Here is a 17,813-nt window from a genome sequence, read left to right on the forward strand (position 1 = left end):
CACAGTTGTTGCCTGGCAGGGATGCCCCCTCCTCTCCACAATACTCATTAACCAATGCAATAATGATCAGCAAACAATCCTCCACTCCCAGACGCTCTGCATGTCGTGGAGAGAGCGCCTGTGAGGCATTGCCTCCCCTGGGATAATGGAGGGCAGCTCTCCTGGGCAGCTGTGTCACCAAGGGTTCCTCCAGCGCAGACTGGGAGTGAGATTTTCATTGCAGCCCCCATTGGTTCCTATGGGGGAGATGAAGACTTCGGTAAAGGATTTCCATCACACCTGACAGTGGTTGCAGGTGATGCTGATGAATCATCTGGGACACTTCCAGGGCCTGTTTAAAGGGCACTAGCCACCACTCATCGAGTCGGGAGGAAGAAGAAGATGACGATGATGATGACGACGCAGCTTACCAGAGAGGGAATGGAGGTGGAACAGAGGAAAGAAAGGGAAAGTCAGAAGAAGAAGACGACAGCCTTGTAGTGTTTTGTACTGTACACCAAAACTGTGCTGTTATATTGGGAACAGAGAGGAAAAGGTTCACAAGGGGAAGTTAATAAAATGAGTGTCGTGTGGTAAACGTTTGTGTCTCTGCCTGCCTGTGTCGGGTAGGGGGTGGCTCTGTGCACCCCTGGTCTTCACATTGGCAGGCAGGTGACGTGACTTGCTCAGAGGGTCACACAGTGTCAGTGGTGAGATTTGAACCCACCACCTCAGGGTCTGAAGGCCAAAGCCTCAACCTGCCACAACTAAAATGAAGCAGAAGAATTTCACATGAGCAAGAAGTGCTTCATCAACAGTGAATGATCTCTCATGAAGCCATTGAGGTGGTTCAAAAACCTGAAGCCACTGTGGCCCACCGGGACTGACGATGCTCACCCCTCATTTAAAGGGTCTGAGTCTTAAAAAGCAAATCAAAATAAATGAAGTTAATTAGCAGCAAAGACTAGTCACTAATTAGAAAGGGCAGCATGGTGGCACAGTGGGTAGCGCTGCTGCCTCGCAGTAAAGAGACCTGGGTTCACTTCCCGGGTCCTTCCCTGCGTGGAGTTTGCATGTTCTCCCAATGTATGCGTGGGTTTCCTCCCACAGTCCAAAGACATGCAGGTTAGGTGCATTGGCGATCCTAAATTGTCCCTGGTGTGTATGCCCTGCATTGAGCTGGCACCCTGCCCGGGGTTTGTTTCCTGCCTTGCGCCCTGTGTTGGCTGGAATTGGCTCCAGCAGACCCCCGTGACCCTGTAGTTAGGATATAGTGGGATGGATGGATTAGAATGAAAACCTGTAGCCACTGTGGCTCTCCAGGACCGGAGGTGGAGACCCTGTAGCTCAGGGGTGGGCAAAGTCAGTCCTGGAGGGCCACAGAGGCTGCAGGTTTTTGCTCCAACCTAGTTGCTTAATTAGAAAACAATCCTTGCAAATAATTTAATTTCATGGCTCGCTAGTGCTTTAACTCTGCCATATCAGGCCATTCTCATATCCTAGATGTTCTTTCCCTTTGTAAGGAAATCATCCAAATGGTTTGAAGGCTAAAATGGATGAGTAATACTCAATCTTTCACTTTCCTTCCAAGTATTTAATTAAACCCAATAGTGCATGATAAACACACACAAGTGTAAATGGTAACAAGATTAATGGAGAAAAGCTGCTTTCTTTTGTCATTTGAATCCTACTGCTAATAAAAAGCCAAGAGAACAGCTGTTTAAGACTAAAACAAGCAATAAGGCTTCCGAATCGTAACGAGCGAGACAACTAAAATAAAGCACAAGTGTTACTTGAGCAATAAGTGCTTCTTATTAAGCAACTGGGTTGGAACAAAAACCTGCAGTCACTGTGGCACATCAGGACCGGAGGTGGAGACCCCCAGCTTAAGGGCTCTGGTGGTGGTAATTCCATTGCAATCCACAAGATGCCGCTGTTTCCTAACACCCACCTCTTCTCTCTCTCTCTCTCTCTCTCTCTTCTGCAGACCGCATGATTGACATCCCAATCACCTCTGACATCACTTCCGGTGCACCGGACCCGCCTCTTCCTGTCTGGCCTGTACTCAACACTTTGACGCTCACGTCTTCAACGCATTTACAACTCGTGTTTATTTTCAGTTATGCAGGGTTGTCCCAAACCTTTATGTTTTTTTTTGTTACAGTTTTGATCAGTTTTGTGTTTTTTAAACATATCATTCTTTGGCTTTGGATGATAAAGCACACAATTTTAGGTTCGGCCTCCTCAGTTAGTTTCAGCATTTTGTAACGTTTTTTAAATTGTAAATTAAAAATTGCAAATAAATCAAATGGAGCAAAAGAAACATGTAATAAGAATGTGATGTGAATTGTTGTAATGTGAATCGTCCTTATGAACAAGACATTTAATGTCATCATCTAATACATGTTATTAATACAGCGCCTTTCCCATGCTCAGTGTCAGTAGGCCCCACTGCACAGATCTGCCGACCAAAAGAAGCCTCTGTTAGGGGTCTCGTTACATTAAGGAATAATAAATGTGTTTTTACAAAACCGAAACTAAAGTGGGACCACCCTGATATTTGCTGGGTACTCCATTCATCCATTATCCAACATGCTACATCTACACCACAGGGTCACGGGGGTCTGCTGGAGCAATCCCAACCAACACAGGGTGCAAGGCAGGAAACAAACCCCGGGCAGGGCGCCAGCCCACCGCAGGGCACACACACACACCTACACACACTAGGGGCAATTTAGGATGGCCAATGCACCTAACCTGCATGTCTTTGGACTGTTGGAGGAAACCCACGCAGACACGGGGAGAACATGCAAACTCCATGCAGGAAGGACCCTAGAAGCGAACCCGGGTCTCCTTACTGCAAGGCAACAGCGCCACCCACTGCGCCACCGTGCCTCCCCAGTCATTATACAATCTGCTATATCCTAACACAGGGTCACGGGGGTCTGCTGGAGCCAATCTGAGCCAGCACAGGGTGCAAGGCAGGAACAAATCTTGGGCAGGGTGCCAACCCACTGCAGGGCACACACCAAGCACACACCAGGGAAAACCTTGCAAGGTACTCATTGGACACTTTTTTAAAAATATTTTTTCTTTTTTCCCAGTTCTTGAATCTTTTGTAAAGTGACCCAAAGCATTAACAACACAAGGCAGGACAAACGTAATAAAACTCCTTATGCTTTTTCTAATATTTCGTTCATTTTTTAACATTGGCTTTGTCGTCCTATCTGGGAAACCTTTAAAAAACGTTTCAAATTTCCAAAGAATGTGAAGAAACGTTTCCATGTCAACTTTCTATTAGCAACAAAAAACGATGACGACAATGATATTTATTTGTGTGTCTTGATTCCATACACAGAGTCTGAAACTCAAAGTGCTTTACAAGCCACCAAGAGAAAAGTTTCAAGAAATGAAAAAATAATTTCAATTGATAAGAACAGTATTAAAGACTATTACTAAATAGTTATTCATTTAATAATAACAATAATATTAATGACGATGATGATGACTTTAGTTGATAAGGCCCATTTTACAAAACCAATAGTGCAACAAAGCCCCAATTCACGAGTAAATGAAATAATCGTCGAGGAGACCACTAAGGGACTGCCAGCACCGTCTCCGTACCCAACACTGAATCTAAACAACACAAAGTGACGGAAAAAAAGCAGACCCAAATCCCACCTTGTTCAAAATTGCACAGTACCTGCTAATGATGAGCGTCTCTTCTCCTTTTATCCACACTCTAACCAAATCTCCATACTTGCCATTGTAGTAATTACTCGCTCCTCCAATTCCCATCCATAGAAACCTGATGTAAGTGATGAGGGGTCCGATTCCCAGACAGAAATTGGGACCTTGAACAAAAACGAAAGACACATGCAGATGTTGTGACAGTAAGAGGGGGTGCAGAAGCAGTCAAGTCAAGAGGCTTTCCTGTCACGCTCGCCATACACCGCACTGCAGCATACAGTAGCACAAAAATTAAAAAATAAAATATGAAATGAAATGATTCGACTTTATTGCCATTGTACAGGTACAACAAAATACCCCTAGGGGTCCGAGCGCAGGCTCTGCTATTGTAAAGCGAGTGCACCCTGCAGCAATGGCAAGCCCACTCGATTCAATGGCATCCACAGAGCAAGAGACGAGCAATGAGGGAACACAAGCAGGCGCCACTTGTTAGAATCTCATTCCTAAACAGTCTGATAAAATGTACAGAATTTTCTAATTCTTTTTTTTCTTTTTCTAAAGTTGAGAAAGGTGCTTGTTTGAAAACAATAGAAATGGATTTGCATTCCAAATAAAAGATTTTCAGCTCAATTAATTTAATAAGAAAAGGGCATCACATGCAAAATACGAAGAGCACAACGAACCAGAGAAGCCATCAATGAGCACCCACAAAGGGCACAACGAACCAGAGAAGCCATCAATGAGTGCCCACAAAGGGCACAACGAACCAGAGAAGCCATCAATGAGTGCCCACAAAGGGCACAACGAACCAGAAAAGCCATCAATGAGCACCCACAAAGGGCACAATGAACCAGAAAAGCCATCAATGTGCTCCCACAAAGGGCACAACGAACCAGAGAAGCCATCAATGAGCACCCACAAAGGGCACAACGAACCAGAAAAGCCATCGATGAGCACCCAGAAAGGGCACAACGAACCAGAGAAGCCATCAATGTGCACCCACAAAGGACAGAATGAACCAGAGAAGCCATCGCACCCACAAAGGGCACAACGAACCAGAGAAGCCATCGATGAGCGCCCACAAAGGGCACAATGAACCAGAGAAGCCATCAATGTGCACCGTCCTTATGTCTTCTTCCACAGGTGGAATTTCAGATGACGACACGTTTGTGTTTGATTTCCAACTCATGGAGGCTGACAAACCAGCAGTGCACACTTTCAGGCTTTAATATTCGATTACTTCATTCTTTATTTCAAGATTTTGTATATTTTAAAGACAATGATTTTCTTTTTAACCATAATCGTAGTTATTCTGCACATAATATTAATATTTAACATATTTAACATTCATCCATCCTTCTCTCCTTCCATTCATTTTCTAACCTGCGCCTGTTGTGTTGAGGGTTGCAGTAACCAAACAGCCCACCACAGTTTCCCACTCAGGGCAGCTGGCAGCCCTGTGTACAAAGGCAGGAACCATGTGGTGCTGAAGTGGGCACCTGTTCACTGCAGGGCACAAGCTAAGTGGCAGACTGGAGCTAATTTACAGCAACCTCTTAATGCTGATAGTCTCCAAAGTGAAGGCCGCCATTGAGAAACAGGAATATCTGTAATAGGACTATTTTATAATGTTTTTATTTAATCAAGCAGACTGAAAAGAAACTCAAGGTGCCCACCTGGCATCGTTGATTTTGCTCCTCGAGACCTCCTGACGAGAATCAAACCCAGCAGCAGAAAGAGAGTCAGCGTGGCTCCAGTCATCATTTCTGGGACCATAGCAGTTATGTTGTGCTTAACGGGCGTTAAGATCTTCCAGGCTGCTTCATCAATCTGAACCTGCGCCATTGCTAAGGACAACACCAGAGGGCTTGGATCAGGAACACAAAGCGAGCTTGGTTTAAAAAGCAAAAAAAGCAAAAAACAATATCCACTCCAGTTTCGGTGCCCTCCGTCCCATTGGGTTGCTTTTTTTTATTTAATCCCCCTTTCCGTTTGAGTGCCCCTTTTATACCTTCAGGTTGGGGCTGTTAGACAGGACAAGGTGAGCAACAGTCAAAACAAAAAAACGATGTTTCCTTTCATTTACGAAGCAGCCTTGGTATTAAATCTCACACATTAGCCCAAAATACTACGCTTTTATTTTTTTTTCTTTTAATCTTGTCCTTGAGTTTCGAGTGGTGATGTTACATGAGCTCACAAGGTTAAGCGTAAAACCAAAACACGGGGAGAAAATGAAATCCAAGCTGCTAACGCTGCACTCTGACCTGAACTTTTAATAACGAAACCGAGGTCTCTGTGCTCGCCGGCAGGGATTTCAGAAACACGGAGAGGGCGACGCTGACGACACTTGGAATGACAATACGAAAATAACTTTACAATGGGCAATTTAGGGGGTCTGAAAAGACCACTGACTGCCATGAGAACAGCAGCATGTGCTAGAAAGAAAAAGCACACAAATGGATATCATATTTAATTGTGCACTTTACACCAATGTATGTGACAGAGTGCCTTCAAATCATTAATATCTACGTATCAAGTCAAGGGGCTTTACTGCCATACCATCTATACACACCGTACTGCAGCATACAGTAGCACAAAAATACAATAAAAAAAAATGAAATGAAATAACAGGTACAACAAAATACCCCTAGGGGTCCGAGCACAGCGAGTGCAGGTTAAGGGCCTTCCTCAAGGGCCCAATGGAGTAGAATCCCTTCAGGCCAGTGGTTCTCAGCCTGTGGAGCGGGACCCCTAGAGGGACGCAAAGTAACAAAAAGGGGGGCGCGAAGATGTGAAAAAAAGAAAACAAGAATCAAAAATATGAAAAAAACTTCTGTTGAAACTGAAACAAATGAACTTAAACTACATTCTGATACTAGAACAATAAATATAGAGTTAGATAAATGTCGATAAAAGTTCAGTAGGTATAATAAAATATGCATTTACATTTTAAAAAAATGTTAGGGGGGACGCGATTAAAACTGTTATGAAAACTCGGGTCGCAAATACTTAAAGGATGAGAAACGCTGTTTCAGGCAGTAGTGGGATTAAAACCAGCAACCTTCTGGACACCAGCGTGGACCCTTAACCTCCGAGCCGCTATCCAGGACTGCAACATAACGTAAAGTGCAAGACAAGTAAACGATATACGATAATAGATTAATAAATAAATAGGAGGTAATAAACAGATAGTCATAAAAACATGAATAATGGTGACTAAGTTACAATTTATTTATCTATCTATTATATAGTGACTTTCACATCTATCTATCTATCTATTATATAGTGCCTTTCACTTCTATCTATCTATCTATCTATCTATCTATCTATCTATTATATAGTGCCTTTCACTTCTATCTATCTATCTATCTATCTATCTATCATATAGTGCCTTTCATATCTATCTATCTATCTATCTATCTAACACGACTGTTGCTGTTGGAAATTTACCTTGATGACTGATGATTCACCTCTCCATTGACTCTACAGACAGAAAAATACAAACTCCTGGCTCTCTGTGTGGCCTATTAGTTTACAGCCTTTTAATGTTATTGTCTGCTATCGTCCCAGTTCTGCACACATCAATGCATTTGTCCTGTCTCATCTGAGTGAGCTTCATTTGAAATGTTACCTAATGTACAAAGGTGTGAACAAACCTGGGGGTGAGGGTGTATCTCATGTGATTGTATGCTGAAGTAACTTGTTAATGCTTGTTCAACAATAAAGTTATTTTTCCAACTCTTTGTCCTGAGTGAGACACTCTCTATCTGTCTATCAGTTATATAGTACCTTTCCAATCTATCTATCCATCTATCTATCTATATTTAGTGCGTTTCATACCTATCTATCATATAGTGCCTTTCATATCTATCTATCTATCTATTATATAGTGCCTTTCATATCTATCTATCTATTTATCTATTATATAGTGCCTTTCATATCTATCTATCTATCTATCTATTATATAGTGCCTTTCATATCTATCTATCTATTTATCTATTATATAGTTCCTTTCATATCTATCTATTATATAGTGCTTTTCATATCTGTCTATCTATCTATCTATCTATTTAGTGGTGTGAACAAACCTGGAGGTGAGGGTGTATCTCATGTGATTGTATGCTGAAGTAACCTGTTAATGCTTGTTCAACAATAAAGTTATTTTTCCAACTCTTTGTCCTGAGTGAGACACTCTCTATCTGTCTATCAGTTATATAGTACCTTTCCAATCTATCTATCCATCTATCTATCTATATTTAGTGCGTTTCATACCTATCTATCATATAGTGCCTTTCATATCTATCTATCTATCTATTATATAGTGCCTTTCATATCTATCTATTATATAGTGCTTTTCATATCTATCTATCTATCTATCTATCTATCTATCTATCTATCTATCTATCTATCTATTTAGTGGTGTGAACAAACCTGGGGGTGAGGGTGTATCTCATGTGTTTGTATGCTGAAGTAACCTGTTAATGCTTGTTCAACAATAAAGTTATTTTTCCAACTCTGTGTCCTGAGTGAGACACTCTCTATCTAGCTATCAGTTATATAGTGCCTTCTATCTATCTATCTATTAATAATAATAATAAATTTTATTTATATTGCACTTTATATTTTAGCAATCTCAAAGTGCTACAGAGTAAAAGCAAAAATAATAAAACAAGAAAATCTATGTATACTTTAACAAAATATCTTTCTAAAAAGATGCATTTTTAGATTCCGTTTAAAACCATCAGTCGACTGTGGGGCTCTCAGGTAGTCAGGTAGTCAGTCTCGGCGCCACAGATGAAAAGCCCTATCACCCATACTGCGAAGCTTGGTTCTAGGGACTTGGAGAGTGTTAGTGTGTACAGAGCGGAGGGCGCGTGAGGAGGTATGAGGGGTAAGGAGTTCCTGTAAGTGAAGGGGAGCATGTCCATAAATGCACTGATGGGTGAGAAGAATGACCTTGTACTCTATTCTAAGTGGGACAGGGAGTCAGTGAAGGGTGTTCAGGATTGGGGTGATATGGTCATGCTTTCGCACCCTCATCAGGATCCTGGCAGCACAATTCTGAATATGCTGGAGTCTCTGAATACTCTTGCCAGGAATCCCGATGAGGAGCGCATTACAGTAATCCAGCCTGGAAGAGACAAAGGCATGGACGAGCCTCTCTGCAGGTGAGAGTTGGGCAGAGTTTAGCGATATTCTTGAGGTGGTAGAAAGAAGACTTACAGAGGTGATTGATGTGGGTGTCAAAGGTGAGTTGAGGGTCCATTTTAACACCCAAATTGGTGACAGATGTGGAAAGGGGAATGTTTTGGCCAGCGAAAGTGATACTCGTGATGGCAGAAGAGCGGAGATGGGATGATGTGCCAACTAAGATGGCTTCTGTTTGGGATCTGTTTAGCTGAAGAAAATTGAGCCTCATCCATGCCTCTATCTACTCCAGGCAGGTAGTCAATGTAGATATTGGCAGAGGAGCAGTAGAGGAGGTGGGGGTAGTTCTGAGGTAAAGCTGAGTGTCATCAGCATAGCAATGAAAAGATAAACCATGTCTGCTAATGACATTTCCAAGAGGGAGCATGTAGATGGTAAAAAGGATGGGGCCTAGCACAGAGCCCTGTGGGACCTATCATATAGTGCCTTTCTTATCTATCTATCTATCTATCTATCTATCTATCTATCTATCTATCTATCTATCTATCTATCTATCTGTCTATCTATTTATTTAGTGGTGTGAACAAACCTGGGGGTGAGGGTGTATCTCATGTGATTGTATGCTGAAGTAACCTGTTAATGCTTGTTCAACAATAAAGTTATTTTTCCTCGCCTTCCTGACTCTTGCGCAACTCTGTGTCCTGAATGAGACACTCTCTATCTGTCTATCAGTTATATAGTGCCTTTCATATCTGTCTGTCTATCATATAGTAGCTTTTCTATCTATTACACAGTATAGTGCCTTTCATATTTCTCTATCTATCTCTTACATATTACCTTTTCTATCTATCTATCTATCTATCTATCTATCTATCATATAGTGCCTTTCATATCTATCTATCTCTCTATCTATCTATCATATAGTGCCTTTCAAATCTATCTATCTCTCTATTATATAGTGCCTTTCTTATCTATCTATCTATCTATCTATTATATAGTGCCTTTCATATCTGTCTATCTATCTATCTATCTATCTATCTATTTAGTGGTGTGAACAAACCTGGGGGTGAGGGTGTATCTCATGTGATTGTATGCTGAAGTAACTTGTTAATGCTTGTTCAACAATAAAGTTATTTTTCCTCGCCTTCCTGACTCTTGTGCAACTCTGTGTCCTGAATGAGACACTCTCTATCTGTCTATCAGTCATATAGTGTCTTCCATATCTATCTATCTATCTATCTATCTATCTATCTATCAGTTATATAGCGCCTTTCCTATCTATCTATCTATCTATTATATAGCACCTTTCATATCTGTCTATCTATCTATCTATCTATCTATCTAGTGGTGTGAACAAACCTGGAGGTGAGGGTGTATCTCATGTGATTGTATGCTGAAGTAACCTGTTAATGCTTGTTCAACAATAAAGTTATTTTTCCTCGCCTTTCTGACTCTTGTGAAACTCTGTGTCCTGAGTGTGACTCTCTCTATCGAGCTATCAGTTATATAGTGCCTTTCATATTTATCTATCCATCTATCTATCATATAGTAACTTTTCTATCTATCTATTATACAGTATAGTGCCTTCCATATCTATTTATCTATTTATTATATAGTGCCTTTCACATCCATCTATCTATCTATCTATCTATCTATCTCACTCTCAGTTGTAGTCATTTTTACTGGACACATGTTCCCAGTTCACATGTACCACATCACACCAGTTAGCTCTGAATGCCCCCACGTGTGTGATATTCAGTAGCTCAGCACCATATTTCATATCCTTAAATATAAAGAGTTAGCTTTGACCCACCTGAATGGTGAAGTGTGTGCAGTTCCGTGCATTCAGCCACAGATAATTCCTTTGGTTCTTCTTCTTAAATTCAACTTTTTTAGGATTCCCAAGTTACTCTTCCCTTATGACTGAGCATTTTCTCTGCACAAAATGTCCATTCTGCCCAAATGTGGGTTTAGTTAGTAATTTCCTTGTTGCTTAGATACCCGAGTAATTTTAAGGTACAAGTGCCATTCCTGGCAAAAACAAGTCTCTGTAAAAACAAAAAAATTGCCTTAAAGGTCCAGTGTATTTTATGTACCTAATTGTAATTTAACGAAATGTTACATAAAGAGAAACGAGCTCCCGCAACACTGAAGCCACCAAGACGCCAGTCAGCAAGTGCAATTCATGAGGCTCAGCCTGTCCCACCTCACAAACAAAGTTCCCATCAAGGACTGAGAGGAAGTGAGTCCGGGACAATGGAGACGTCTACTCAAAAGGCGAGAGGAGATGCAGAAAGCACTTCTACATTTCTAACTGAATAATATTTTCAAAATACTTCAAAAAATATAACAGAGAGATAGAGAAGGGCTTTAGTCATAAATGTGGAGAAGAATACACATCCCTGCTTCATGGAAGGCTTTGTGAGTTTACTAATATTATATTTTTATTTATTTAACAACCATTTTGCTTCCTAAAAACTTTTTGGAAACAGAAGTTTCACCTCAGATTGATTGTGTCACTTAGGAGTTTTGGAGAAACATGAAATGAACTTTTATTGAATTTAGTGTGTTTAATCACTTAATGATGCTGACACACTGCATTACATTTGCTACTGATTTTCTTTCTACTCGCACCTCCATCTTTAAAGAGGCATTTGTTAGAGGAACCTGTGAGCAAGGGACACACCATCTGTGGTCTAGCCACCCCCGTCCTGCTTACAGAGGAATCAAAGCATTACACACATCCGAATCTGCTCCTCGGAGAGTCACAGTCAGGCCGGCTGATGGAACGGTCCTTAAGGATGACACTGCAGTTGTGACTCGCTGGGCTGGCTACTCTGAGAAGTTGTTCAAAGCTGATCCTCAAGGGTAGGACGTTGGATATCCTTGGGTTCTTGAGGCTGATCCTCCATTTAGCTGTGACCCCCTCAGTCTCACTGAGATGGCACAGGTGGTGAACCAGCTGAGGGGATGAAAAGCTGCAGGGATCTGTGGTATCCAGGGTGAACTTCTCCAGGCAGGTGGTAATGCTGTCCTCCTGGCATTGCAAGCAATCTTTGCTTCCATTTGGGAGAAGGGCGTCATCCCAGCTGACTGGAAAATGTGACTTGTCGTCCCTATCTGAAAAGGGAAGGGTGATCGCCTGAATTACAGCAACTACGGGGGGGGTAACACTGCTCTCGGTGCCGGGTAAGGTCCTTGCTAAGGTCGTCCTCAATAGGTTCCATGATCACTTGCTCATCCACCAGTGACCAGAGCAGTCTGGTTTTACGCCTAAGAAGTCTACCATCGACCGCATCCTGGCTCTGAGGGTTCTCATGGAGCACAAACGTGAATATCGGCAGAGTTTCTTTGCAGACTTTGTCGACTTTCCTAAAACGTTCGACTCAGTTGATCAAGTTGCCCTGTGGGACATCCTGAGGGTTTGCTGGATCCCCTCGAGGTTGCTGGATATCATGGCACGGGTACTGTGAGTGCTGTGCAGAGTGGAGGCAGAACTTCGGTGTTTTTCGGTGTTGATTCTGCGGTTCGTCAGGGGTCTGTTCTGCTCCTGCTCTGTTCAATGTTGGCATGGACTGGGAGTTGGGCAAGGTCAGCGGCTGTGGGGCATCTGTTGGTGAAGAGAGATTCACTGATCTTGACTTTGCTGACGATGCTGTGATCTTCACAGAGTCAATGGAGGCTCTGATCGGGCGTCTCGAGAGACTAAGTGAGGAGTCTGAGTGTCTGGGCTTGTGAGGGTCCTGATAAAAACCAACATGAGGCCCTTAATGACCTCGTGGGCACGGCCATCAGCAGTGTGTCTGTCTGCGGAGAGAGTGTCACCTCATCAAGAGGTTTACTTACCTCATCAGTGACATTCACGTCTCTGGCAACTCTTCCTGTGAAGTCAGTGGACGGATTCAAAGTCAAAGTCAAAGTCAAAGTCAAAGTGAACTTTATTGTCATCTCAACCATATACAAGTATACAGATAGACGAAATTGCGAAGCTCAGGGTCCACAGTGTAACAACATGATGTGCAAATAGTAAATTAAAAATAGAATAAAAATTTTAAAATTTATAATTAAAACACAAACAAACAAGACAAGACATTGTGCAAAGATAGGACAAACAAGTAGCAGCAATATTGATGTGTAAGATATGTAATATAATAAGTAAATAAATAATAAATAATAGATATAGATAATACAGAAATTATCAGTGTATGATAATAGTTGTTTAAGACGTGTGTAAACAATGACAGGTCAGAATGTTTCATAAATCCTTAGAGGTCAGTATGAGATTTTCAGTTCTTTGCAGGATAGTGGTTTTCATGTATAAAAGTTCTGTTTTGTAGAGGAGGTTGAGGCCGTGTGGAAGGTCCCAGGGGGCAGCCTGGTGTTAAGGAGTCTAACAGCTTGGGGGTAAAAACTCTCCTGCAGCCTCGCAGATTTGGCTTTGATGCTGCAAATTGGAGATTGGGAGAGCATGGGGGTCATGAGGTCACTGGAAAGGGGTGTGTGGTGCTCCTGATATCTACAAAAGGACGAAGTTCAAGTCTTTAGAGTCCTGGTGCCCCCTGTTGTGAGACATGGACGCTATCCAGTGACCTGGGATGAAGACTGGACTCCTTCATTACTGCGTCTCTTCAGAGAATCCTTGGGCGCCGCTGGTTTGGCTTTGTGTTGCTCATGGAGTCCCGAATGAGGCACATGACCTGCATTGTGAGGGATTATCAGTTATGGCATTATGGCCTTGTGGCATGATTACCCTTCATTGTTGAGGACCTGAGTGGCTGGACCAGGCCAAGGGGTCACCCACGTAACTCTTGGCTGTGACAGATAGAGGGCCATTTCTGGAGGGTGGGACTGGACCATGTGTCTGCCTGGGGTGGGGTTTCCAGCCAGGATCCCGAGCTGTTTCGCCATGTGGTGCATGCTCCCCAACTTGACTTGACTCACACCCGCTGTTTCACATTTCAGTGTCCAACAACAGTCGTCCCACATTGACACAGCCCACTTACTGTGGCGCTGCTTTTCCATCATCGCAGGGTCCTGCTGAATCATCTCGCTCCATCTTATATATCGGAGTGTCTGACATCTTATATTCCAAATCGTAACCTTAGATCCTCAAATGAGTGTCTTATCAGAATTCCAAGAGCTCAACTTAAAAGAAGTGGTGAGGCGGGCGGCCTTCTGCTGTTATGCAACTAAAATCTGGAACAGCCTGCCAATAGGAATTCACCAGGCTGATACGGTGGAGCACATTAAAACACTGCTGAAAACACATGACTTTAACATGGCCTTCTGATAACTTCACCTTCATCTAATCCTGATACTCACTCTGTATATTCAATTCATTATAATAACTATTCATGGTGGCTCTAAAATCCATACTAACTCCTACTCTCTATTCTGTTTCTTTTCCCGGTTTTCTGTGGTGGTGATCTGCACCATCACCACCTACTCAAAGCACCGTGATGTCCCTACATTGATGGATTAAAAGCCAGAAGTCTACGTGACCATCATCATCAAGTCCTTCCATGAGAACACTAAATACAAAGAGGACTGATCATTGATGTTAGGTAGAATGCCCAGAAGGGACTGGGTGGTCTCATGGTCTCAGACCCCCTGCAGATTTTATTTTTTTCTCTCCAGCCGTCTGGAGTTTTTTTTTTTGCTTTTTCTGACCTTACTCTTATTCTATGTTAATTAGTGTTGTCTTATTCTAATTCTTACTTTGTCTTTAATTTCTCTTTTCTTCATCATGTAAAGCACTTTGAGCTCCATTATTTGTGTGAAAATGTGCTATAAAAAATAACTGTTGTTGTTGTTGTAGACGGCTGATGTGAGTGCAGGCTTTGGGTATCGTCTGTTAGTTTGGGGTTCATTTCCTGCTTTAAATTGCACTGTGCATCGTCGCACTTCTGGGTCTGAACTTGGAGTGCTATCTCTCTATTCTAAAAGAAAATCCTGTGGGAGGAAATGACTAGGAGATGAGGCGTGATCTTCACGTGAAGATCATGGAAGACACCTAAAAGACCCGCGAGACTTAAGAGACTGGCCAGGGAGCGTCTCGCGGGGACCTTAAACATGAGACTTTGTGCCAAGAGATTGACCAGGACCGTCTCGCGATGACGTAAAACATGAGATTCTTACAACACACGCCCTACTTACAACCAGATAAGAGGACGGGCAGCAACACACTCAGTCGTGTAATGGAGGCTTTGAGCACACGCAGATCCAGGGCTCTCGGCGCATATACAGCGAATAAGGACAATACGTTATAAATGAAACAGAGACGACTAAGCAAAGAAGAAAGCAGCGCGGAGAAAAGAGACTCAAAAACGTTGGAGAGAAAAAAAAAGAAAAAGAATAATCGAGGTGCAAATTCAGAAAATAAGGAAAGTAATTATCAGCCTGGAACAAGTGGAACTGAAAAAAAAGCACATCCAATCTAGACATCAGCGCTAAACACATGCAGAGCAGGTTAGAGATTGTGAAAATAGTGGAATTCGAAAGGCTCAAAAAAAAATGCTGGCGCAATATACGTGAAGAAAGTTAAAGAATATCAAAGTAGGAAAATTAGAAATTATAAAAAAAAAGAAAGTAAAGATTGTAGGAGCGCAAACAAACGGAAATTATTCCTCGAAAAAGGGAAAATAATCACCACGGACCAGGGGCCTCATGTATAACGCCGTGCGTAGAACTCGCACTATAACATGGCGTAAGCACAAAAGCCGAAATGTGCTTACGCACAGAAAAATCCAGATGCAGGAATCTGTGCGTACTCCAACTTCCACGTTCTTCCGCTACATAAATCCTGATCAGCGTGAAAAGTAACACTCGTGCACGCGCATTATGTAACGCCCCTATTTGAATATGCAAATCAATATAAATCGCCCTTAAGCGCAGCCTTCTGTGAAAAGACAATGGGAAAAGCACGGGGAAAATATAAGAATTTCAGCGAATACCAAGTGGAGGCAAAGGAAAAACATACTATTTGTTCAAATAAACTGTGGTATAATCAACAAAATGAAGTTGATCGAGTGACATAGCGTGTTGGAGAAACTTGAAAGCTCACGTTCACAAAATAAAAAATAAAAAAGACGTCACATATCAAAGTCGCCGTGGAAAGCCCAGTTGTAGCCCACTGTCTGAGTGTCATATGAAAGTTTATTAGGGTACAGAGAAAAAAGGCACACGGTGGGGAAAAAGCACGAAATGTCAACTTCAATCTCGACATTTCCACTTTAATCACGTAGTTTATTTTGTCATTTAGTAGAACATCATAAACTTCATCTTAAAATCGTTTAATTAACCAGTTTCTCAAATCACATCGTAATTAAAGTAGCACGTTAAATGCTTTGTTTTGTATTTGATCTTCTACTGTATGTGCTCTATGTGTGTGAATCACTACTTGCTTCTTAAACCGGCTCTCTTCCTCCAACTGGACACAGAATCCATTACATTCGTGATATTACAGCTCTCTGAATAACTAAAATACTGAGATGTATACGTGATGTCATTTTCATGATGATAGGAGTTAAAGCACGTTATTAAACATGTGTTTCACTTCGATGAAATAATTTATTGCAGCAGTACTCAGGGCGGCTCTAGGCTTGTGGTGGCACTGGGCAGAGGAAGAATCGGTGGCTCCTTCGCTCGCCAATGTCAGTAAGGTAGCTTATCACGGTGGATGGCCACGTATGTTGCAGACACTGCATAGCCGCCTCGTGCTCATGACACAAGCATTTAACTTTTGCCGAAATTTGTCGCTGCGTTTTTAGCTGTGTTGTTATTTTCTCTTTCTGTTTTATATTCAATATATATTGGCGTAGCGCCAGAGTCCTTGCTTTTCTTTCCCCAAGTAAGCGATCGCCACACAATCAGCTCTGTAATAGACATTAAGCCATCTGTAAGCTTAGCGGCGATTCTTCAAAACGTTTAAAGAACATTGAAATATCTTCAAAATACATGTTTAATTATTCTATCCTTCACGACACTCCCAGTGAAGAATATAGATTATTTAAATGAAGTTAAAGTTTTATCTGTATAATTTAATAAACATATTTTGCTGCATTTCACCTTAAAAATGATATCGTCATCATATGTAAATACGCGCTTTATAAAGTGGCTCAGGTTGTGAGATATTATAACTGTAGTGCAAGTTTACAGTGGGGTGATTGTACTTATAAGTACAAACAGTTCTACAAGGAGCAATTGATTGAGTGCATTTAAAGTTCTTGGGATGAAACTGTTTCTGAACCGCGAGGTCCGTACAGGAAAGGCTTTGAAACGTTTTGCAGTGGCTGAGACAGCGTGTGCTTGAAGCTGTATACCGATAATTCTCTTTCCGATCAGCTGCTGCTGTGATTCACACTCAGATACAGTGATATAAATACTCCGAGTGGTGCAGTGAGAGTAATATGGAAAAAGATGATCCGCTGTGGCAACTCCTAACGGGAGGAGCTGAAAGAAGAAGAAGAAGAAGAAGAAGAAGAAGAAGGTGCAGTGAGAGTAACAACGCTAAAGCAGTTATGGTATTTGGAATACTATGGCTGTTCCCTGGACCATTATATTGTTACAAGTTAATTACAATCAGATACATTACACTAATAAACAATATGCAGTTAGTTTCTGTGTATTTATAAAGCCGCGTCAGGAACATAATGAGTAACCACACAGGAACAGTAGCACTGCTTTGACGCTGGGTGCCGCCAGTTTGCAAAAACGAGCAGAGAACTTGCGTACGACAAGGCATGAGGTACCGTGGAAAAGTGCGTGGCTTTACGCCAAGTGTAGGTTTTATACATCGCGATTTGAACGTGGAAAAGTTCTTACGCAACATTTCTGTGCGTACGCACCGTTTATACATGAGGCCCCAGGTGTCATTGAAAAAAAATCAGGACAAAGTGAGCTCGGAAATAAAAGACAGAGTAGAAAACAAAGTAAAACGTCATAAAGAGGTTAAAAAACAAGGGGGCCAAAGACATGCAGAGCAGGTTAGAGAAAAT

At 41.9% G+C, this 17,813-nt stretch overlaps 1 protein-coding gene across 2 annotated transcripts in view; it reads right to left on the bottom strand.

Annotated features, from left to right (window-relative positions):
* LOC120539946 (aromatase) overlaps positions 1–10,960 on the bottom strand; it is a 53,642-nt gene extending 42,682 nt beyond the window's left edge. Inside the window, exons 1-3 of one of the 2 annotated variants that reach the window (XM_039770325.1) lie at positions 10,631–10,960; positions 5,346–5,516; positions 3,683–3,833 (exon numbers count right to left, since the gene is read on the bottom strand). In XM_039770325.1, coding sequence (XP_039626259.1) covers positions 3,683–3,833; positions 5,346–5,514 — 320 coding nt within the window. In that variant the 5' untranslated portion in view covers positions 5,515–5,516; positions 10,631–10,960. Of the gene's footprint in view, positions 1–3,682; positions 3,834–5,345; positions 5,517–7,119; positions 7,285–10,630 lie in introns of those variants that run through there. The other variant, XM_039770324.1, reaches the window with a different exon arrangement.
* Positions 10,961–17,813: the final 6,853 nt, after the last annotated feature.

The sequence above is a fragment of the Polypterus senegalus genome, chromosome 12 (assembly GCF_016835505.1).
Source record: "Polypterus senegalus isolate Bchr_013 chromosome 12, ASM1683550v1, whole genome shotgun sequence".
Lineage (NCBI taxonomy): Eukaryota > Metazoa > Chordata > Cladistia > Polypteriformes > Polypteridae > Polypterus > Polypterus senegalus.